This window comes from Magnolia sinica, chromosome 19 (genome assembly GCF_029962835.1).
Source record: "Magnolia sinica isolate HGM2019 chromosome 19, MsV1, whole genome shotgun sequence".
Taxonomy (NCBI): Eukaryota; Viridiplantae; Streptophyta; class Magnoliopsida; order Magnoliales; family Magnoliaceae; genus Magnolia; species Magnolia sinica.
The window spans coordinates 22005231-22027516 of record NC_080591.1 but is presented as its reverse complement, the minus strand read 5'-3'; the positions used below and the strand labels follow the sequence as shown (position 1 = coordinate 22027516).

The window sequence follows — 22286 nt, the reverse complement described above, 5'->3', positions numbered from 1 at the left end:
ACACTATACGATGCTTGATACACAGGCACTAAGAAATTCTATACTTCGAAAATATTAACTTAAATTAAAGTGATCATATTGGGAACGCAACTGCCTCAAAGTCACGACCTAAGGATTACATTTTTTAACAATCTTAACCTCTGATTTGTGGACACTTGTTTGTAAAAACAGAATCCTTAAACATCCAGCAATCCGATAGTCAGATAAATCAGGTAAGCTTAGTTTTTATTTCATAATACTTCTACATTTGATAACATTTTTTGGACGGTTTAGTTTATAATTAATTTTTAAGTGCCTGTGTGTCATTTCATCACACTGCCAGAGCATCAATCGCTTCTCCGTAGGATTTCGGTGCGTGCCCGCGGGGAGAGAGGGAAACGTCAGAGCAGAGAGAGAGAGAGAGACGTAGGAGCAGGTACGGCGAACTGAGCAGGGAGATTTCCGGCGTCTTGGAGCAGGTAAGAAAGCTCTGGATTCCAGCGATTTTGGGAGTGAGATGTTGGAGAGGATTCCGATTCCTCCCCACCTGATTCGTCGGTTTTTGGAGATGATTCCAAAAAAGTCCTCTTCTTGAGGATTCCAATTACACTCGATTCCAGTTGCCTCCATTTCCAAGTTCTCAAACGCCTCTAATACTCCAATTCTTTTCAATTACTTCCAATTCCAACCTCCCAAACGACTCATTACCTTTTTACAATTTGAAGAGTTACAGTCATTCAAAAGAGAGGTCTTTCTATAATTTTTGCAGGAGATTCAGCTTCGTGGTATATAGTTCCTGGAATTCAAGACCATTCAAATCTCTCTGTCTTTGCAGATGGATCCGGAGTCGGCACGCAATGCGAGGGAATCGCTGGAGCTGGTGTTCCAGATGTCGAACATTCTAGAAACAGGGTTGGATCGCCACACGCTTTCCATCCTAATCGCCCTCTGCGACCAAGGCTTCAATCCTGAAGCCCTTGCCGCCCTCGTCAAGGAGTTCCGTACGAATGCCCCACTACCACCACCACCATCATCTCCATCATCCCATCATTCCCTTCATCATCATCATCCCTAGATTGGTATCTCTCTCTCTCTCTCTCTCTCTCTCTCTCTCTCTCTCTCTCTCGATGAGATGTCTTGGTGAGCTTGGATTTACCCCAAATCGCAATTCAGGTGGATATCGGCAAAACAATCAATGTTGCATTTGGTGTAAAAAAGAAAACTGAAAGCATGGCGCTCTGCTGGCTTTTGATTTTTGACCTTTTGTCACTGCGGGGTTGTTCTCTGTTTCCTTGAATTGGATGGACAGGGAACCCACTGCTGCTTTTTTGGATGCATATGTGAATTGAATTGCGAGTATTCTTTGAAGTAAGAGGACATTTGCAGAAATTAATGTATGTTTTCAAGCATTCCTAACAAGTAGCACTTGAATTGCTGTTGGATTCCTTCCCAGGCATTTCGTAATTTGCAGCCCTGGGACTCAATATCAATGTTATGGAAAAATTTTACTATTTGGTTAAGACGAGTTATATGATATGTGGCGCGCATCTTTGCACAGTGTAGATGGTTTAATTAATTAATTAATTAATTAATTAATTTAAAATTCGGACAAGTGGGGCCACCAGATTGGTGGTTTGTTGCTTCCCATCTTGTATAGACAATGCCTCAAAGTTCTCTTTGATTGCACAATATAAACCTTTTGATTTGTGGCCTACAGTAGGTTTTTTTTGTTCTTTTCTTTTCTTTTTGATGGATAATAAAAAGCTTTATTGAAAAGAATCGAAAGATACAACAAAAGGAGGAGATAACCTGCAACCCCTTGCTAGAAGCAAAACAAATGACCCACACTCTATACGCCACTAGTATCCATTAATCAATGATAGACATCTCAATCTTTCAAAAAAGAAAAAAAGACATCTCAACACAAAAGGCTTCTTGCTCGGCAAGGGAATTTGCCTCAGGCACTCGCCTCTCTAGAGATGGACCCAAACGAAATTGGATGGTCCTGGCAAAGATCCCTAGTTTCTTCTAAATAACCACAAGGCTCCATGTGTAATCCCCAATCCGGGCCCACATGATTGCGTTAGAAGAATCTCCTTCAATAGTCGCAGGTAAAAGGTTTGGATGAGTTACCAACTTAACCAATTTTGAGAACAGCAACTGTTCTACTTTGTCTGAATCGAGGATACTAACTGGACCAAAAAATTTCACCTAACATTTGTGGTCCTGTACTAACTACTAGCACACCAACCGTCACTGGCCCAGGATTTCCAAATGAATTCCCAGTCTACAGTAGATAGTTAAGAAGAGAAATACAGCAACAAGCCATGTTCAACTGGAAAGGTTCCTAATATTGGTCATTTGGATCTTCCAAGTAGTGCATTTAGGGGCATTTCTAATCCATGGTTGGACTCAACAGACTAATGATCTAGATTACCTAACCATGGGCATCACTTGTCAGAATTGAAAACGTATCCACACTGCTGCCATAGTTAGGAGCAAAGCTAGCTTACTGTCCCATTGAAATGAATTATCGGCTTCATGAAGACAAATCAGATACCCAGTGAGATTAGTACTTATTAGCATCTTCATGGCAAATCCATCTTCTCTATTATCACCAGTCAAATATCACTTATGAAGTTAGCATAGCAAGCCAACTTATGCATGCTCTTGAACTCATCACTAAGTCTGGTAATGGGCTGGGCCCGGCTTGACACTTGAGACCAAGCTCCAAGTCTACCCAAGCCTGGCATGGACCTAGCACAGGAGGCCCAAGACCGAGCTCGAAAAAATTGTTTTGCTTGGGCCTGGGTCCAATATGACACGACCCAGCCTGAAAATTGATAAAATCCCTGTCCCATGTAGATGTTCCTATCTGTCCATTGATCAAGTTGGTCACAGTTGCGCAGAGAAATAGGCATTTTAGAGGAATCAAACCAAAAAGAACATAGAGCAACGACAAATACATCCTTCGAACTCATATGGGTGAAATCACTTCTCCACAAAATGGGTCTTAACACTAGCACTGCTATTCCTTCTCACTATGACAATCAGGCTGCAATTCATATTGCCAATAATCCGTTATTTCGTGGAAGTACCAAAATTATCGAAGTGGATTATCACTTTGTTTCAGAGAAAGTAATAAAGAAATTTATTACCATGCCATTTATTCACTCTGATAGTCTGTTGGCTGATATCTTTTTCAAGGTTACTAATGCAATATCTATGCTCCAAGTTGAGGGGGAGTGTTAAAAGTGTCACACGCATTCAGTACTCATGTGGAGTCCTATACTATAATGTTTATCCCCATCTTTTCCCCTATCAATATTGCACATTGTGCTTTTTGTAGCTTTTTTTACCCTTAAAGGATGTATTGCTTTTGGGACTATTTAGAACTTACAAATTACAAATAGATAGATAGTCAGCTACCAGTTAAAACTTTGTGCTTCTGGATAGAACCATCTTAACTGTACATTGTTTTGAAAATCCACTTCAATCCAATGATTTCTTTTCCTTATTACCAAGCTCCCATCTACGATACCCATGACTAACTGTTGTCTCTTCATCCATTGCTTTTATCCATATATCTTCTTTGATGTCATATTAAAAAATTTGAGGTTCACAAGCAGCAGGAGCCACATGACATGATTCATAAATTCCTCCATAAAAGTTCATTTTTTTCTGAATGATCTTATCTTTCTTGGAGTTGGGACTTTTAGGAGAGGATGAACTTAGTGACTTGAGCTTTGACTGCCTTCCTAATGCTTGCCCCCTGTGCCTCAAGGCGGAAGACACTGTCAAACACTTGTTCATTCACTGCCCCATCTCCACCTCTGTTTGGTCAGGCATCCTTCACCAGGCCAACATATCCTGGGCTATGCCTGCTACGACAGAATCTCTTTATTCTTGGCATTTTGGAGGGGTGGGCAGCATAAGAAAGTTGCATTGGAAGGTGACGCTGTTGGCCTTTTTGTGGGCAGTCTGGCTGGAAAGGAAAAATAGGTGCTTCCAAGATGCTTTGTCCACCCCTGAGGGTGTCTATATAGTAGGGTGGTTTTGTACATAAGGGAGTGTGTTCCTTGATTATTGTGTGGGTGTGGGGCTTCGTTTCAGGGTTTGGGTCCCCTGTTTGTAGAGTTTGTTTCTCTTTCCTTTCTTTAGCTTCTGCTGTTTGTTATCCTTTTCTTTTTTGGCCTTTCAACCTGATAATATTGCCATCTTTCTAAAAAAAAAATCCACTTCAAGAGACAATGAAACCTGCTTCACGTTGCGATCCAATTAATGTTTCCATCCATTTCATAGAAAGATTACATCCCTAGTAAACCACCAACAATTTTTTATTTTTTTTCTTTGGGAGGGGATTCTAAAGAGGATATGCTTTGTTTAGATCAGTGTTTTAAATAGCGTGTAGCGTATAGCATGACATTTGGCCCTCTATATTGTGTAGTGTAAGCTACACAATTCTTAATATTTTTAATTAAAATAATAGAAAATATGATAAAATTTACAAAATGCATATTTTTATGAGTTCTTGACTACGAATATGGATCATCAACCACTTATTTCCATGTAAAATCTCTCTCTCTCTCTCTCTCTCTCTCTCTCTCTCTCTCTCTCTTTGCCTTTAGACATCTCTAAGTATGACTTATTTATTTATTGAAACATCACAAATTCATGATATAGACCACAATTTGGATGGTCTGGATTGATCTAAGTGCTCTATCTATGATATGGACCACAATTTGGATGGTCCGAATTAATTTAATGTAGTGCCATATGTCATAGGTATAAGTCATCATCATTTTAAAATAGGTGTTAAACTAACATAGAAAAAACACAAAAAAATGAGATTTTAGGTGCTCTATCTATGATATGGACCACAATTTGGATGGTCCGAATTAATTTAATGTAGTGCCATATGTCATAGGTATAAGTCATCATCATTTTAAAATAGGTGTTAAACTAACATAGAAAAAACACAAAAAAATGAGATTTTAGGTAGCTTACGCTATCCACACTACACACCACGTTACGTTACATGCACCGTAGCTTACGCTACATGCCATGTAGCTTACCATTCCAGGGAATTACGCTACATAGCATTTTCGCTACGCTACGCTATGTAGCGTACGCTACACGCTACTTAAAACACTGGTTTAGATCACTATATCCAATAAAATGCTTTTCTCATAATTTCATCAATTTCTTCTATTTACTGAAGGAATGTGAACATATACATTACTACCAACAACATTTTTCATTAGCTACCTTCATCTTTCTCCAAATTGAAGCTTCGCACAATGTTTTATTTCGACTAGCTTTTGTTGGAGATCCATCAAGTAGATGCATCGTATTAGTTATAACTTTTGCCCAAAATTCACTTGAAGATTGTTGCTTTGCATGCTTTGAGCCATCTCCACAAATATGTTTTTCTTTTGCTCCGCAATGCGATTATGTTGTGCGGTATATCTTGCAGTCAATCCTCTATGAATCTCGTTTCTCTTGCAATAGCTCTAAAACATGTGATTTCACCTCAAAGTTTTGTTCCCAACGCTTTTAGGTATAGCCCACTCTGGTTTTCATAATATATGCTTTGAATTGTATTGAAAATTTTACTTTTGACAACTTGCAATAATCGTATCTTGGTAATCTCCTATTGATGTAGGACCGATGCATGAACCCAAATATTGTGTGCGATCAAGTAGCAAGATTAAAATATTTAACGAAAAACATAAAACTTGCCATTATCATCACAGATACCAAAAAATCCAAAAGAAGATCATGCACAATCCTAGCCTAGGTTACCAAGCATCGTTATAAAAGATTATTAAATAAAGGAAACTAGGATCTAATCGATGTAGGCACATCCAATTAGCATAGGGTAAAGCTTATTTCAAAGTAGATGATCTAATACTAGCTAGGGTAAAATTAGGGTTAGGAAAATTGGGGAAATCTAGAAATTAGGGTTTATGGGATCGAATTGGGTGAAGGGGTTAAAGGGTTTAGGTGTTAGGGTATGGGAATTAGGATTTTGGATAGAGGGGGTGTAGAGATTTTGGGTCGATTGAAGAATGTGAGAAGTTAGGGTTTGGTAGTTTGGGAAAATAGGAAAGTCGGGGATTTCTAGGTCTAGGGTTAGGGTTTAGGAAAAAAGAGCAGGGTTTTGACTCAAGGATGATGGGAAACCAAGAGGGACAAAGGGTGTCTGTACGGCCAACCCGAGAGGTTCACATGTGTGGTCGTACGGTCACACGTGTGAATAGATTTGTAGGGTTTAGGTTTTTTTAGGGTTCAGCATGTTGATGGGTATGGGTAGTGGAGATTAGAAGAAAGGTGATGGTTTAGGATGGGAAAGATCGAAGAGCTTCAAAACGAAATACCTTGATGGTGGATGAATGGATGAGGATGTGGGGATAGATAGAGACGTCGCACCTTCGGTGTTGAAGATCAGCTTCATACCGATCTCCCTTCCAAATCACATTGAAGGCATCTTCAAATCACATGAAGATGAAAGAAGAACAAAGAGCAAGGAGCTAGCCTATGCTTCCAACAACATTTATTCACTCTGAAATCAAGATCAAGGTCTAAAATATTAGTATTAGAGAATGTATTGGCCAGATTCTAATGTTGACACATATATTCCAGATTGGTATAAATTTAGATCAATTCTAGTGTTTGTTTTATTATTATAATTCTAGTGACTAATTCTAGGCTTTGATGATGATGATGGTGGTAATGATTTTTTTCGTGACTCGATCTTGGGCTAAAGTCACATCAGGAGCGTGGTATATGACCAACTTGGACACCGTACTAAGTGTTTTGTTACTAATTTGAGCCGTCTATCACATGGTTCTAAATCGGCCGCGTGTAAAAATGATACGATATGGTGTTGCATATCGGTATCGGGGTCATACCAGCCTCTATTGGTCAGAATTTTTATTTGAAGGCAAAAAATATCAGAAAAAATGAGTTAGTCACGAATCTATCATTTTTTTTTAATTTATGTTTTTTTTTTTTTTTTTTTTTTTTTTGTGTTTTGACCATGTATTCAATGGTGTATCGAACCATTCTTTGGTAAGAATGCTGTCCTAGCAAGTTGACCTATTGTAAGTTATGGTCTTGATTTTTTTTATATAAACTGTTGATATATGTCATAAATTAATATCATATATTGCTAATAGTCTAATATAATTATGATTATATATTAACTATTGGACTTTTTAGTATTAAGTGTCCAAGAAGTACCACTATTCACTGGTCTAGTCACTAGTATTGTGCTTGCTTGGAGAATGTGTGTGACTGTGCATGTAATAATGTAAGTGTAGAAATACTTAGTACTTACTAATTTTCTTAAATGTGAATAATCTCTTAAAAAACACTACTCTTAAGTCTTAATAAAAACTCACCAATCACCTCACCAACAAAATGAAAATTTGGCTGGTTGTGGTTGGTCGACCTCCACGTCTTCGTAATCATCCGACTGTGCCTGTGGCTGTGCAATAGGTGTTGCATATCCATAATAACCAGAGACAAATAGAAAAATTAGGTCAACGAAACCTGAGGAAGATCGATCTTAAATAGGAACTGACCCGGATTCCAAGTAAGGATATCCACCAGCGCCAGACAAATAGCCATACTGTTACTCGTATTGTTGAGACTCTGATATTGATGACAAATAACTTGGATTTGGATCCAGATATTTATATTCATACTGCTGATCAGGATGACTACTCCAACACGAAAGTAATGTAACAAGCACCGTGTTTTTGTTACCATATCCATAATGTTTGTAAGCTTTCTGATATCTCGGTGCTCCATGAGTGCCACTAGTGCTAGCCTCTCCATGATGCTCCCCCCCCCCCCTGGTTGGCTATATCATGACTTAATAGACTCATAAGTCCCGTCACTCATGTACCACGTCGGTGCTCCCAGCCTCATGATCTGTAGATGGTTGTATGGTGTGCTGAGCAACACGATTGGCATGTGCATCCCCACCACCACCACTGGCATTGCTATGGCTATCAGTATGAGTCACACTGCTATTACACTCACATTCGTCAAATTCTTCAATAATTGGCTCTAGAGAACAGCTCTGAGCAGTTTCTGTAACGAGTTTTAGGTATTCAAGTTTCTCACTTTCGGGTGCTTCTTTATCTTTCTCCATTTGTTTAAGCCATGGAAGAAGAGGGTCGATTTCAGCAAAAATATAGTTTAAATTTATTGGACAATATTGCGTTTAGTTGTCAGCTTGCTTTTCTAATTTCTTCATCTTTTTCAAACGTAGCCTCACATTATAGTGGATTAATACATTTCTTTGCACCTTTAGCTCATTCAATCGATTCCGCTGCTTAGTGTGGATGTGGGCGAAAATGCTTTAATTTCTTTCACAATTAGCAGATGATGTATACTAACTCAAAATTCTTATTGCAATATTTTGCAGCGTAGGTGCACTTTCTTCATAATTGACCCACTATTGAGCTGCATAGATGACAAAGAAATATATCATATATCAATTATTTAGTTTATTAAATTGGTAAAAACATACTTTATAGTTAATACCTTATACACGTACCTGGATTGGTTCTTTGTATTGCAACGACGTAACCCCACCGTAACGCTCCCAAATAATCTTCTGCCCTCATGCCCACGACTAACACTCCCCCTATTTCATTCTTAGAGAAATTGTCTTGTCTAGTCTACTCTATTATTGTGTATTGAATTTGATTGGCCATTGTTGTATTTGTCGTTGATTGCTGGGAATGAGAATGAAGATATAGGGTGGAAGTATGGAGTAAAGATAGGTGGGAGTAGACATCAAATTATATGCACGACGTAACCCCGCCCTAATGCTCCCAAATAATCCTCTGCTGTCATGCCCACCACTAGGGGTGCACACGGGTCGGTTCGGTCCCTAGAACCGAACCGGAACCGGACCGTGAAAACTGGTTCGGTTCCACGGTTCTGGGCTTTTAAAAATCCAGCCCAATTGATATGAATTGCCGGGGTCCATCATGATGCATAAATCCATTCCTGTTTACGTACAGGAAACAGTGGAGACGGCGAGGGAGAGAGAGATAGTGAGAGAGAGGGCAGTGGGCCTGGGCAGCCGCATGCAGACGACGAGAGAGGGTAGGGAGCTGGGCAGCACGCAGACGAGAGAGAGAGAGAGAGAGAGAGAGAGAGGGGTTCTTTTTTTTTTGTTTTGTTTTTTTTTTGTTTTTTGGTTTTAAACTGTAGTTCAGTTCCATGGTTCGGTTTCACGGTTCGGGTCCACGGTTCGGATCGGATCTACATGCCCCTAAACTGGAACTGAACCGCATCTAACTGTTCTTTGAAATTTGGAACCGGAACCGAAACCGGTGCACTCTAGAACCGGACCAAACTGGACCATTTGATCGGTTCCGGTCTGGTTCCACGGTTCTACCGTTTTGATGTGCACCCCTACCCACCACTACCACTCCTCCCACCCAAATAATCATTTGCTGTAAATTCATTCTTCGAGGCATTGTCTTGTCAAGTCTACTCTACTATTGTGTATTGAATTTGATTGGCCCTTGTTGTATTTGTTGTGGATGGTTGGGAATGAGAATGAAGATGTAGGGTGGAAGTATGGAGTAAAGATAGATGGGAATAGACATCAAATTATATGCAAGTTTTGCAACAAGAGTGTGAGTGGGGGTGCAATCTGGTTAAAACAACACTTGGCCCATCAAAAGGGTCAAGTTTCAGGATGTCCAAGTGTCCCTTAGGTAGTAAGGGAGGAGATGAAGAACTTAGAAGAAATCAAAGGTAAAACGACGATGAGGAAGAAAGAGAAGAAGGCTACACTTGATGCATGTAAAGTAGAGGTGTTTGGAGATCCTACGCCGTAGCCTGATGAGGACATTGAGTCAAGGGAGGATTCAAATAGGGAGGTGACGATTGTGATGGGGGAAAGTTTATTATCTCGTCACAAGGATGAGGAGCGATGCCGAATGTTTGGGAGGACTGGGTTAGTTCGTGTTGGGGAGTGGTAGTGGTAGTGGCCATGACAACAGAGGATTATTTGGGGGCACTAGGGCGGGGTTACGCTGTGCTGTTAGCACCCCCCCCCCCCCCCCGTGCGAAGATATTCACAATCTTGATGACGAGAGGGAGTCACGAGCACCTCTTAGTGATGAGACAATATTTAGAAATGGCATTAGTAAAAGAAACTGAAACAAATATGGTCAAAGCAAATAGTGGATAATCTTGGAAAGGCAGCTGCAAAGTTATTCTTGCACAACAATATTCCTCCACATGTTGCCGATTGCTCATACTTTCAGGTGTTTGTGGATGCAGCAGCTGATTTGGGGCTTGGGATTAAAGCGTCCAGTTCTTATGACATAGATTTGATGTATTCAAATGAAGTGTAGTGTGGACTTATGTAAAATCATTTAGAAGCATATGGGCGAGTAAAGGATGCACAATAATGTGTGATGGTTGGACTAGCCCAACCAGATTGAGTATGATAAATTTCATGGTCTACTCCCACTTGGGTATAGTCTTTATTAGAGCCATCAATTCATCTAATAAAGTGAAGAATTCTACTTATATATTTGGCCTAATGGATAGAATGGTAGAAGAAATTGGGGAGAGTAATGCGGTGCAAATTGTCATTGATGATGAGGCATCATATAAGGCGATATAAAAATTTCTTATGGAGAAGAGGTCTCATTTGTTTTAGTCACCTTGTGCAACGCACTGCATTGATATCATCATTGAGGATATTGGAAAAAAGCCTAATGTGTCGACACTAGTTGAAAAGGCAAGGTTGATCACAACATATATTTACAATCATAATTGGATAATTGATCTTATGAAGAAATTCACAGGCGGGCGAGAGTTGTTGAAGCTTGGGGCGACTAGTTTCGCCACAAATTTCATAGCCATGGAGTGTGTAAACTCATAGAGGGGCACTTAGAGAGATGGTTGCATTTCGGCAATGGATCAACTCAAAGTATCGACAAAAGACGAGTGGCACGCCTGTGAAGATGTATGCGATTATATGAGAAAACAAGTATTGGAAGAAAGTCCAAGAAATTATGAAAGCAATGGAACCTTTGATTAAGGTTCTTTGACTAGTGGAAAGTGGTGATAGGCCAATGATAAGATTTCTTTGTGAAGCTATGGATATAGCAAATTTGTCAATTAAACGTGATTGTAAACACTACAATGATTATTGGAAGCTCGTAGATAGGCACCGGAATAAACAACTTTACCATGATCTCCAGGCGGCAGGTAAACATAAATTACAATGATTAAATTTAATTATTCCTTTTCCTTCGTTCAGTTCTTTATGTAGTATTGATATGTTCTATTATTTTCTCTTTTAATCAACTTGTAGGCTTCTTTTTAATACAACAATTCCGATATGCGACTACATATAAAGAAGTTGATGAGATTACTATCGATTTAAAGAATGTCATTAAAAGGTTGGAGCCAAACATTAACTGATAGGTTGATGTTATTAATGAAGTAAGTTAACCATTATTTACATACTTAGATTGTATAATGTAGAGTCTGCGACTTATAATACTTATTATTAGCTACTCTTTCATAGGTAGAGATGTATGAACTGGCAATGAGTAGCTTTGGAGATCCACTTGCATGGACTGCATCACAAAGAATCAATCCAAATAGGTGTATAAAGTATTAACTATAAAATATGTTTTTATCAATTTAATAAACTAAATAACATATATGATATATTTCTTTGTTTTCCACGCAACTCAATGGGGGACCAATTATGGAGAAATTGCACCTACGCTGTGGAATATTACAATAAGAATCGTGAGTTAGTATACATCATTTGCTAGTTGTAAAAGAAATTTGAGCACTTTCGCTCGTATCCATACTAAGCAGCAGAATCAATTAAAGGAGTTAAAGGTGCAAGGAAATGTATTTATTCACTACAAGACAAGGCTGCGTTTGAAAAATATGAAGAAATCGAGAGGGCAAGGTGAAAACCAAGCACAATATTGTCCAATAAATTTAGACTATATTTTTGCTGAAGACGACTCTCTTCTTCCATTGCTTGAAGAAATGGAGAAAGATAAGAAACAACCGAAAGTGAGGAACTTGAATACCTAAAACTCATTGCAGAAACTGCTCAGAGCCGTCCTCTAGAGCCGATTATTGAAGAATTTGATGAATGTGAGCGTAGTAGCAGTGTGACTCATATTGATAGCCATAGCAATGCCAATGGTGGTGGTGACGATGTACTTGCTGCTCGTGTTGCTCAGCACACCATACGACCATCTACAGAGTATGAGGCTGATGAACATTGACGTGGTACACGAGTGGCTGAACTTATGAGTCTATTGCGTCACGATACAACCAACCATGGGGGGAGGAGCATCATGGAGAGGTTGGCACTAGTGGCACTCATGGAGCACCGGGACATTATGGTGAGTTTTATTAAGACTTAAGAGTAGTGTTTTTAAAAAAAAAAGATTATTCACATTTAAGGAAATTGGTAAGTACTAAGTATTTCTACACTTACATTGTTACATGCACAGTCACACACATTCTCCAAGCAACCACAATACCGGTGACTAGAGTAGCGAGTAGTGACATTTCTTGGACACTCAATAGTTAATACTAAAATAGTCCAATATTTGATATATAATCATAAACATATTAGAATATTAACAATATATGATATCGATTTATGACATATATCAATAATTTGTATTTTAAAAAAATTAAGACCAGAACTTACAGTAGGTTAACCCACAAGGACAACATTTTTACCAAAGAATGGTCTACTACACCATCGAATACATGGTCAAAACACAAAAAAATGATATATTCCTGAACAACTCATTTTCCCCCCTATTTTTTCATATTTTTTTGCTTAAAAATATTTGACTGATATAGGGCGATATGGGCTCCCTACCGATACATGACTCTGTATCGTATTATTTTTCCGCGTGGCCGATCCCGTCATTTAGAACCATGTGTGAAATACAAGTTATTATCTCTGGCCCTTCTGGTTGGGGTGAAGCTTCAGAAGTGGAATCCAAAAAAGCTCGCGGAGGGGTTTAGGATCTTTTTGATAGATTTCCTCATGCTGTCAAACATCAAAGGAAATCCCAAGATTTTTTTTGTTTCTTGGCTTTTGAACAAGTCCAAGCCTTGGATGTTGTTTCTGTCGTTGATAAAAATACATTTATTGCCTACAGCGTAACCAGTTCTTTTGCCTATTTGGGGAAAGAGGCAAATGACTTGGCTGATTCTTTCATCAAAGAGGGCGTCAGTCCAGCTAATTTCTGTGTTGAGAATTCTTGGCCCACCCAGTGATTCATCCTCCTCTGTATTTTGATAAGTTTGCCATTTCTCAAAAAGAACAAAGAAAAAAATTTATTTGGAAAATGATTTTGTGGCTGTGAGATGAAGTAGGGGAGATTCTGAAAAGGATTCCTGACCACTGTCGTCAAATGGCATATGCGATAATATGTGACCTAACGGGGCTGTACACATATTGATCGTACAATCGCATATGCCATTACACAACCCCTTTTTTTCAAATTTTAAATTCAGAAAAATTAAGGAAAAATGAATTTTTTTATATATGTAAAAGTACTACCAGTGTAGGGAATTGTTTATTATAGTTTTATTACCAATTTCATTAAAATTTTATTATGTTTATTACATCTATTATATTATAACATGTCAACTAACAAGTACTCAAATGAATGCATATGCTAAAAAATGTGAAAAAAAAAATAAAATAGAAAATTGTTTATTGATGTGATTTTGAACAGAGATAATTTAAACTAGAAATTTTGTTGATGTGATCTTGATGGGAATTATGAGTTTCCGATGGCATAATTGCATACTGATGGTATATGTGACCGCATAATTCTCAATAGTCATAAAATGCATATGCCACTATACAGTATATGCTATTAAATTGCATATGCGATTGCATAAACGCATATATTATCACATATACCAACACTAAATCCCAACTCAAGCTATGTTTAGAATAATGAAACCTTGTGATCATATCTTAAATGTAGAGAGTTCCCCTGTGGAGATGAGATTCATATGTTTGTTCCTTGAAATTAACAGAATCTATTGAAAACATTTTAGTATTTTACTTAAGTTTTGATTTTTTTTAATTGAATAATTGGTGAGGGCATTGTTAATGATGGAGAAGGAATTGGCTAGAGAGAATCAATTAGAAGCCCTGTAAATAAATGTTTTGGATAATCCAATAAGTGTGATTTCCAAGATATGCTCCATCAACAAATGGGCTGACTATTTGCACGGTCTGGGTTGGCGTGCATATATGTCACGTTTACAGTGGACATCACCTGTCATTTATGAAATAATGGTGGACACACATGTTAGTCTAGTTTTCTTGAGTTATTTTAGCCATTCCTTAGCTAAATGTGCTTCAAATGCAAGTGGATTGAGTTCCGGTCATGTCGTTGCCTTAAGTTTGAGTACTCTTTCTAAACACTTGCGCACTAGGAAGTTACGATAACTGGTGAGAGAAAGTGCATATACAACAGAAAATTATGGCGATTGATAAGCAAGCAAGGCACCTCCATTCTATTTGATCTAGAATGGTAGTTTCTTGGTTGATTTAATATCCGCAAACTGCATAGCTGGATCTTCTGCTTCTTTTCTCTCAGAACTTCCAAACTCAGACATAAAAATATGTTTCTCTTGTTGATGGTCAATATATTGGCAGTCATATGTTTGAAGTTATCCAATTTTAGGGTGAGTTTTGGATGCAATATTGGACTGAATCACAATTAATAGCTTAAATGAGTACCATAGTATGTGTTAATATTGAAGATTGGGGTCTAACTTGCAATTATGTTACTTTTGAGGTGGGTTTGATAGGAATGTGACCACAATACGAGGGCCCTTGTAATGCATACTAGGAACATTCGCAATTCAGTTCGCTTGTGCATCGAAATGCAGCCTTACTGGAGGGTTCACTTGATTGCACCAAATCATAGTTCAAAAACTAGAAAGCTTGACTTGACTCATTGTCTAGCTGGATCAGGTCAATTTGAAGACTTGACCAAGTCTTCAGTAGACTCAAATTGATATTTTAATAATTTTTATTTTATTATTTAATTCATTTAAAACTGTTGGAAACCAATAACATAATTAAAATATCCAAATAAAACACAACTGTGCATTATAAAGCAATGATCCTCATTCTTCCATAAATGAAGTTCTCTTTGAATCTTGCATCAAGCAATTTTTAGTTTTTAAAACAATGCTAAACTGAATGGGCCAGTGATTTCATCGAGTCATGCTGAGTTGTATCAAGTCGGCTCAGTTTCTGAGCTGACTCGATGAGTTATTTCAAGACCTGACGGAGTCAGACCACTCAGCAAATTTCCATGAGCCTCCGTTCGAAATCCCACTGAATTAAGTTGACTCGGCCTTTGTGTCAACTCATGCACCAAATATCATGAAATTTCATGATTAATTAGTGTAATTTTGTGCAAAATATCATGAAATTTCATGATATTTGGTGCAACCAAATGCACCTGCTGCCAAATGTTTTTCTTGTGCTTGGCTTGGATAAAAATCCTTGTATATTTGACCAAAATTCTCCTGTATTAGTTTCAGGACATAGTGAAGGGATCAGCATTGGGATTGGAAGAGACAGATGAGTATTGGCATAACATGGATGATGACTATTAACAGTTTGTTTTTCAGTTGTTGGTTCTTGTTGGGAATTCCAAGAAGTCTGCATTGTGGCCATCTACATGAGAGGAGTGTAAGACAGAAGTTTGCTTCTTCTTCTTATTCTTTTGGTTTTTGTTTTTTGTTTTTTGTTTTGTTTTGTTTTGTTTTTTTAAATTTCTTATTGTGGAATTCTTGCTAGTAGTTTTGTTTCTTGTTCCTTATAGAACGGCATAAACTGTCTCTGAGGAGTATTTAAAAATGTGATGAGGCTGCGTTGGCTCATGGTAATTTCAGGGGCGGATTAAAACTATTTGTGGTTCTTGATCCCTGAAACAAGAAGGTGCATGGTCATTTTGTTGGCTCATGTCTTGTGGTTGTGTTGGGTCTGTAATTTTCAGGGACTGAAACTTACTAAAATCCTCATTTCATCCCAGAAACGATTGAATTTTGTGAAGCCATTTTGGGGCCAATGAGCTTCGGACTGTTAGCCAAGGCATAGAGCGTACCAATAACTTTCCATTGGTATATTATACATGCGAAACAAATAACCAGTTGCAAAGTTGTGGCCAGTATAAGCTATAGTGTGTCGTTAAGCCATTTTGCCCTAGTTCGACACTTGTAACCCAATTTCTTTCAATCCTTGCCATCTATAAAGTCAACCGCCACCCATACTTACATTAATCCCCTCCTTGAAGAGAACTCACTATGATTTGGTGGTTGTGACTGCTCCTCTAATGCATGATACTAATCTGCAATGTTAAACATTAAACATCCACGATGTAATCTCTGTCCTTATGGAGATCAGCAACATATCCGTTATCATTGATGATCAAAAGCACATGAAATGGTTCAATCTTCTTATTCTTCAGCTTATTAAACACTCCCTGAGAAAACACTCTTTTCTTAGGTAAACCATCACTTTGTCCCCTTTCTAAAACACCTTAGATCCCATCTCCATTGGACTCTTTCAACTTCTTGCAGCTACATTCATCCTTTAGAAGCTTTGGTATCGGCACCAGGTCCAATGCATGCTTGGGAACATGACCATACACTCTCTCAAAAGGAGACTTGCCTATGGAGTTATATCCTTCATTTCATTGACAGCCAATTCGCCTAACTAAGATAAAAGTCCCATTGCTTGGGCATATCACTAGAGACCATCGAATGTTCTCTACTCTTCAGTTCACCTCTGTTTGGCCGTCCGGTTGGGAGTGCTACACATCGCCTTTGTAGAGTCCTCTAAAAGTAATTAAGAATAGAATTTCTGTCGCAATCTAAAGGAGTTGTCTTGGGCCCTCTATAGAACTGTATCTCTAAAGAAATGTTTCGCTACAATTGTCGTCTTGTATGACTGTGTCATCTTTGAGAACCTGTTCGCCACCACAAATATAGAATTTATACTTTATTGAGTCTGTGGAAGACCTAATAGAAGTCCATAGACAAATCCTCCCATGGTCCCCGTGCTAACCTTTCCAAGCCCAACCTTGCATTTTTCAGATAGGCCCGAGTTTGCCTAGACCTGTGACAAGCCAAAATAGTCTAGCCCAAGCTCGGCTGAGCAAGAGGCGGATTGGAGAATTAACATACGGAGTAAATGCGGATTTTTACATATTGTGTAAGTTACCACTGGAAACCTTAAAGGGCCAGGCCACGGTACAAGCTTGAATTTTAAGCCGAGGCCTGGCCTTCGAGCCCAATACTCCAGCCCAAGCCACAACCCTTGTTCTAATTTGAGTTGCTATATGTCACATGTACAATTTAATAGTGGAGCCCAAAATCATGAAAATCTAAAGTTCAGTAGGTCACAACATAAGAAACAACTGGGATGGAACACCTACCATTAATTTTGTGCAGGGTTCACCATGGTGTTTATATGCAATCCAATCCATTCATCTAATAACCCTCATTGGGATGAAAGAATTACCCAAAAATCAACTGTATTATGGAACTTTAGGTGGGCCTGGCCACCTGAATGCAGAAGTACTAGAACATTTTTTTAAGGGTGGCCCATGTGAGTGCGAAATCAGCCCCATTTTTTTTGATCAAGGCCAAACAAGGGATGGGTATACTTGATGGACGGAGTGGATTTCATGCATGTTAAGTTGTTTATCCTATGTTAGAGAAAGGAAACCTGATAAGTAGGCAAACATTTTCGTTTGGGAAGAGAAACGGATTATTGTAGATTTTGTATGAGTTACCAAGGAGCCCGTGCAACAAAAATTCAGCCTACACGTCCAACAAAAATTCAGCCTACACGTCCACTCAATCCACAATTTCTGCCGACCCAGGTTATTGTCACGCCCCAAAATTCGAATACAGAGTGTGTGCACCTTCGGACATGAGTTGCAACACATGACTTGTACACCATATATACTAAAACCATTCATTCATACCATTTTCCAGTGGCTTAATTAAAATGTACACTAAGTTTTCAAACTCAAAACTTAAACAAAACATTTCACACTCATTTAATTCAATCACACACGCATATATCCACAATAAATGTTATTTATGAGCATTCAATCCATATATTAGTAACATTCACAAAAGTTAATCACAGTACTACCGCTTTGTTAAACCATTCACTAAAAGAACTAACAATTCATAATTTTCAGTTATTCAACTTAAAATTTATTAAAAAACATAATTAAAGGAATATTATAAGTTCAACTAGATATGTTAATGATTTAACATATTCAACTAATCTTCGTCAAGATAGGGCCATAGTCCTTGTGAATTGTCCATTGGTTCACCTTCTTGTCCTGAAACTTGAATTGGTTTCATTGTCCACTAAATATGTATGGTTTTTCCATCAATAAAACGTTGGCTGGCCAGGCCCAGTGACTGAACCCATCATGGTTCATGTACATTATAATTAAAATAAAATGCATGGATGTCATGAGATGTATGGATGCGTGAATGCATCAAGTGGGTTGATTAATCCACTTGCTTGAGTTGGATCCCATCAACTTGCATCTTCCCTTTTTATGGTAGGCTTCTACTATCTTAGTAGGCTTTCACATAATGTGAGCATTCAGGGATGGTCCCCTAGGTCACCCTGTACTTAAGTACCAAAAGGTCATTTAGGGAGTGCCCTAAGTATTCAGCATAGTTATGCGATGCATGACGAGAATGACTGGTGCATAGTATTAACAGTTGACAAATATATACACACAACAATATATGACATTTTGATTATCAACAAATTCAACAAATATTTCATGCAAAAGATCACAATCATCAAAACAATGGATGTCTATTTTAATAACAATGGATAAGAAACATGTTGGGATCACTCACCTAATGGTTTGACAAGGATGAATTGTTTTTCAAATAATCGAAATATGATAGTTTAGAATTTCCTAAAACACAAATGTACATAGAATCATTATTTTAATTTATATGAATTCACATGATATGGTCCACCTTTGATTGATCAAGGACATGACAGGGTCCACAATATTCTCAAATCTAGATCTCTTCAGATCCAACCATTGATATAGGGTTTGTAATTACAACCATTTCATGCGGCTCGCTTGATTAACCAAAGTAGTTTCTACCATTTATTTTTTTATTACATTTCAATTAACCTAACAATTATAATTAATCATAAATCAAATGACTCAATTCATCAAAGTTCTTAAATTCGGAGTATAAGTAGTATGTTTTTACCCTCCATCAGTAGGCCTGAGTTGAATCAGTAGAGTGTATGGTCTGTCAAATATGGTTAGGATCTCTTTGTCGGTTTTGATCGATGATCCTATGCGTCAAACTGACAAGCTTTGGAATTCTACTCTATGTTTTAGAGATGAATAAAAGTTTTGAGAATTTTCTTATTTAAGATCTAGAATACCCTTTAAATTCATCAGTCACATCTTAACCGATTAATAGCCTGTTAAGGAATGGTTTAAATAGGGCCAAATAATCAATTTGATCTGAAACCTCAATAGCCCACACGACATTTTTTATACTTCTCTACAAATACCATTTAATTGACACGATCAACCTGATGGTCAGAAAATTTAAGGTAATATTATCTTTTGGTGCTAGGATCAAATGACTTGTTCAGATCTATCTTAACATAGTCAGATGCCATCCAAGGGTCCAAGGGTGAATCAATTCTACAATCTCACCTGAAATCAAGAGTCACGGCGGCAAGAGTTGATCACTCGTCCTCTCTCTCAACCAAGTATCTTTACTAACTCAGCTATGAACTTATTTTTATTTTTAATTAAAAATAAAATATTTATTATTTTAGTTTTAAGTGCACAAAAATTCAGGGTTGTTATAGTTATGGCGTGATTCCCAAAAACCAACCTGAGCCATTACTCAAGTGGTCCACACTACAGAGAGAAGTAGGGATGATATATCTACCATTGAAGCCTTTTTGGGGTCATAGAAGCTTTGGATCGGGCCGATATTTTGAATTTCCAATAATTTTAGTGGGATTCAACTTCTGCATAGGTTAGATATTATATAAGCGTCACTGTAGACTCTAGGAGAATTTTGAATTGGAAAAATCATTGAAAATAGTTCATTTAAGTGATAAGTGTAGAAAATAAGTTTTACCAAACAAGCCCTTAATCTAACTACTGTTAGCAAAATCTAAGGAAAGTTAGCTTAATAAAATTGAATTAACTGAATAAGGCAATTTAAAATTTTTTTTTTTTAAAAAGGCACTAGAAGTAGATTGTATAGACGTCGGGGAGTATTTTATAAAATTCCCTATTTATTATTATTAATTTTTTTGAAAAGCCTGGTGGTTGAGCATTTTATGCAACCCAGCTTATTTCGTGAAGGTGCACCTCACCACAATGATAAAAAAGCTGAAAAAATTTTGTGAATCCACTTATCATGTGGGCCCCACTTTGGAACTAAATATTTTTAGGTCTATGTTGTTTTCCATGACATTATCCACCTAATGATTACATCGGCTTGATTTTTTTTGGCATGATAACCATTGTGGGGTCCACCCATTTGACAACTTGGATGTCATACGCACATCACATCACATCACATGCTTTAATCACTATCAAGGGGTACACGTATCCATTGATCATTTGTCTCACCAACGACTCCCAACGCCTGAAAACATGACATTTGAGAAAAATTAATTAAATAAGCATGTGGGTTTTTAGTTTTTCTTTTGAGCTTGACTACAACAATAGTCTACTATCTTTTATTAAGCACAGTGCCCCACTGGGGGTGGCAATAGTCCCTGACCCTTAGACCTAATTGGACTACAAAGGCTCGGTCTGGATAGAAAGAATGACATGATCAAAGGTTTGAAATGGTCCAAATCAATTAAAATTTTTGTGGTATGCCCTTTATCCTCGATGAGTCAGTCCCATCATACAAGTGGTCTTGATCATAAAAGCAAAACCCCACTCCAAAAATACTTTTATACTTAGACATATCTTCAAATATTCCATTCTTTCGATGGACAAGGCCATTTATCATTGACCCTATCCCAACCAACCTCATATATACAGCCCTCCATTCAAGTTCAAGGGCCGAAGCCTTGTTGGGCTTCCATGGCTAGAAACCCTGCCTTATAACCACCTTTCTTACCCACCAACCACTTGTGGCAATAGGGTGTGGATTGGGTACTACCCCCATCAGGACCAAGTTAGAGAAGTAGGATCATGTTCAGGCTATGTGGGGCCATTGTGATATATGTGTTTTATTCAAACTATCCATCCATTTTGAAAGATCATTTTAGGGCATGAGTTAAAAAAGGATGTAGATTGAAGGCTCGGGTGGACCACATCACAGGAAGCCGTGGTGACAATGAACCCCACCGCTGAAACCTTCTTAGGGCCCACCGTGATGCTTATTTGCCATCCAACCTCTTCATAAGGTCACATAAATCTAAAAGAATGGAAAACATAAATATCAGCTTGGTCTAAAACTTCCGTGGCTCCTCAGCGGTAGGCATTCAATCCCTACTATTTCCTGTGGTGTGGTTCACTTGAGCATTGGATCCGCCTTTTTTATGGCCTCCTCCCCTAAAATGATTTGTCAAATTAGATAGACGGCGTGGATAAAACAAATATATCACAGTGGGCCCACAAATCCCCTGACAGGACCGTCCATCTCTAGCTAAGTACTGGCAGGGTGGTATGCAATCCGCGCCGGTGACAATATGGTCCATAGAGATCATGGGCCATTTTGATGGGGAATACACCAAAAATCACACCATTTGCACTATCTTAACCATCTGATTTTTATCGGATCGTTACTCTTGCTCGGGTGGTAGACTCTCGGGGGTTTCAACACCCAGTCAAGGGTTCGAGTATCCATGGGTGGTGAAATTCCACTAGCGTGAGTGTGTCGGGGTGTGTGGTAAAAAAAAAAAAAACCGTCTGATTTTTATCTATTGAATTTGGACGAGCTGGGCATTTTATTCTTTATCAACTACATTACAAGCCGCCACTAACAGAAGGATTTGGAACATCATGGGTGTGAACACTCAACTGTAATTTCTATAACCGTCCCATCAGACATGTGATAAATGGTTTGGGTCTGGTCCACTAAATAAATGGGTGGTCTAGATTTGACCCGGACTGACCTGGTATTTAATGGTTGATCTGGATCCAAAATTCACGAGATTCTCACTAGAG

The 22286-nt window shown here is 38.2% G+C and overlaps 1 protein-coding gene across 4 annotated transcripts; it reads left to right on the top strand.

Annotated features, from left to right (window-relative positions):
- The first annotated feature begins 304 nt into the window (after nucleotides 1-304).
- On the top strand, nucleotides 305-16027 carry LOC131234874 (mitotic-spindle organizing protein 1A-like). Of its 4 annotated transcripts, XR_009165816.1 has the most exons (4): nucleotides 305-458; nucleotides 749-1058; nucleotides 1153-1347; nucleotides 15598-16027. XR_009165816.1 is itself a non-coding variant. In XM_058231863.1 (3 exons), exon 2 carries the CDS (start codon nucleotides 815-817, stop codon nucleotides 1052-1054), a length of 240 nt encoding a protein of 79 aa, XP_058087846.1. In that variant the 5' UTR covers nucleotides 305-458; nucleotides 749-814; the 3' UTR covers nucleotides 1055-1058; nucleotides 15694-16027. The 4 variants fall into 4 exon arrangements, 3 of the variants coding, with proteins under 3 accessions (XP_058087846.1, XP_058087845.1, XP_058087844.1); XM_058231863.1 differs by lacking the exon at nucleotides 1153-1347 and having other exon boundaries at nucleotides 15694-16027; XM_058231862.1 differs by lacking the exon at nucleotides 1153-1347 and having other exon boundaries at nucleotides 15604-16027.
- Nucleotides 16028-22286: the final 6259 nt, after the last annotated feature.

Bases quoted from the DNA above. Each gene is read 5' to 3' on its own strand.
- LOC131234874 (XM_058231863.1), top strand. From the start codon at position 815: ATGGATCCGGAGTCGGCACGCAATGCGAGGGAATCGCTGGAGCTGGTG.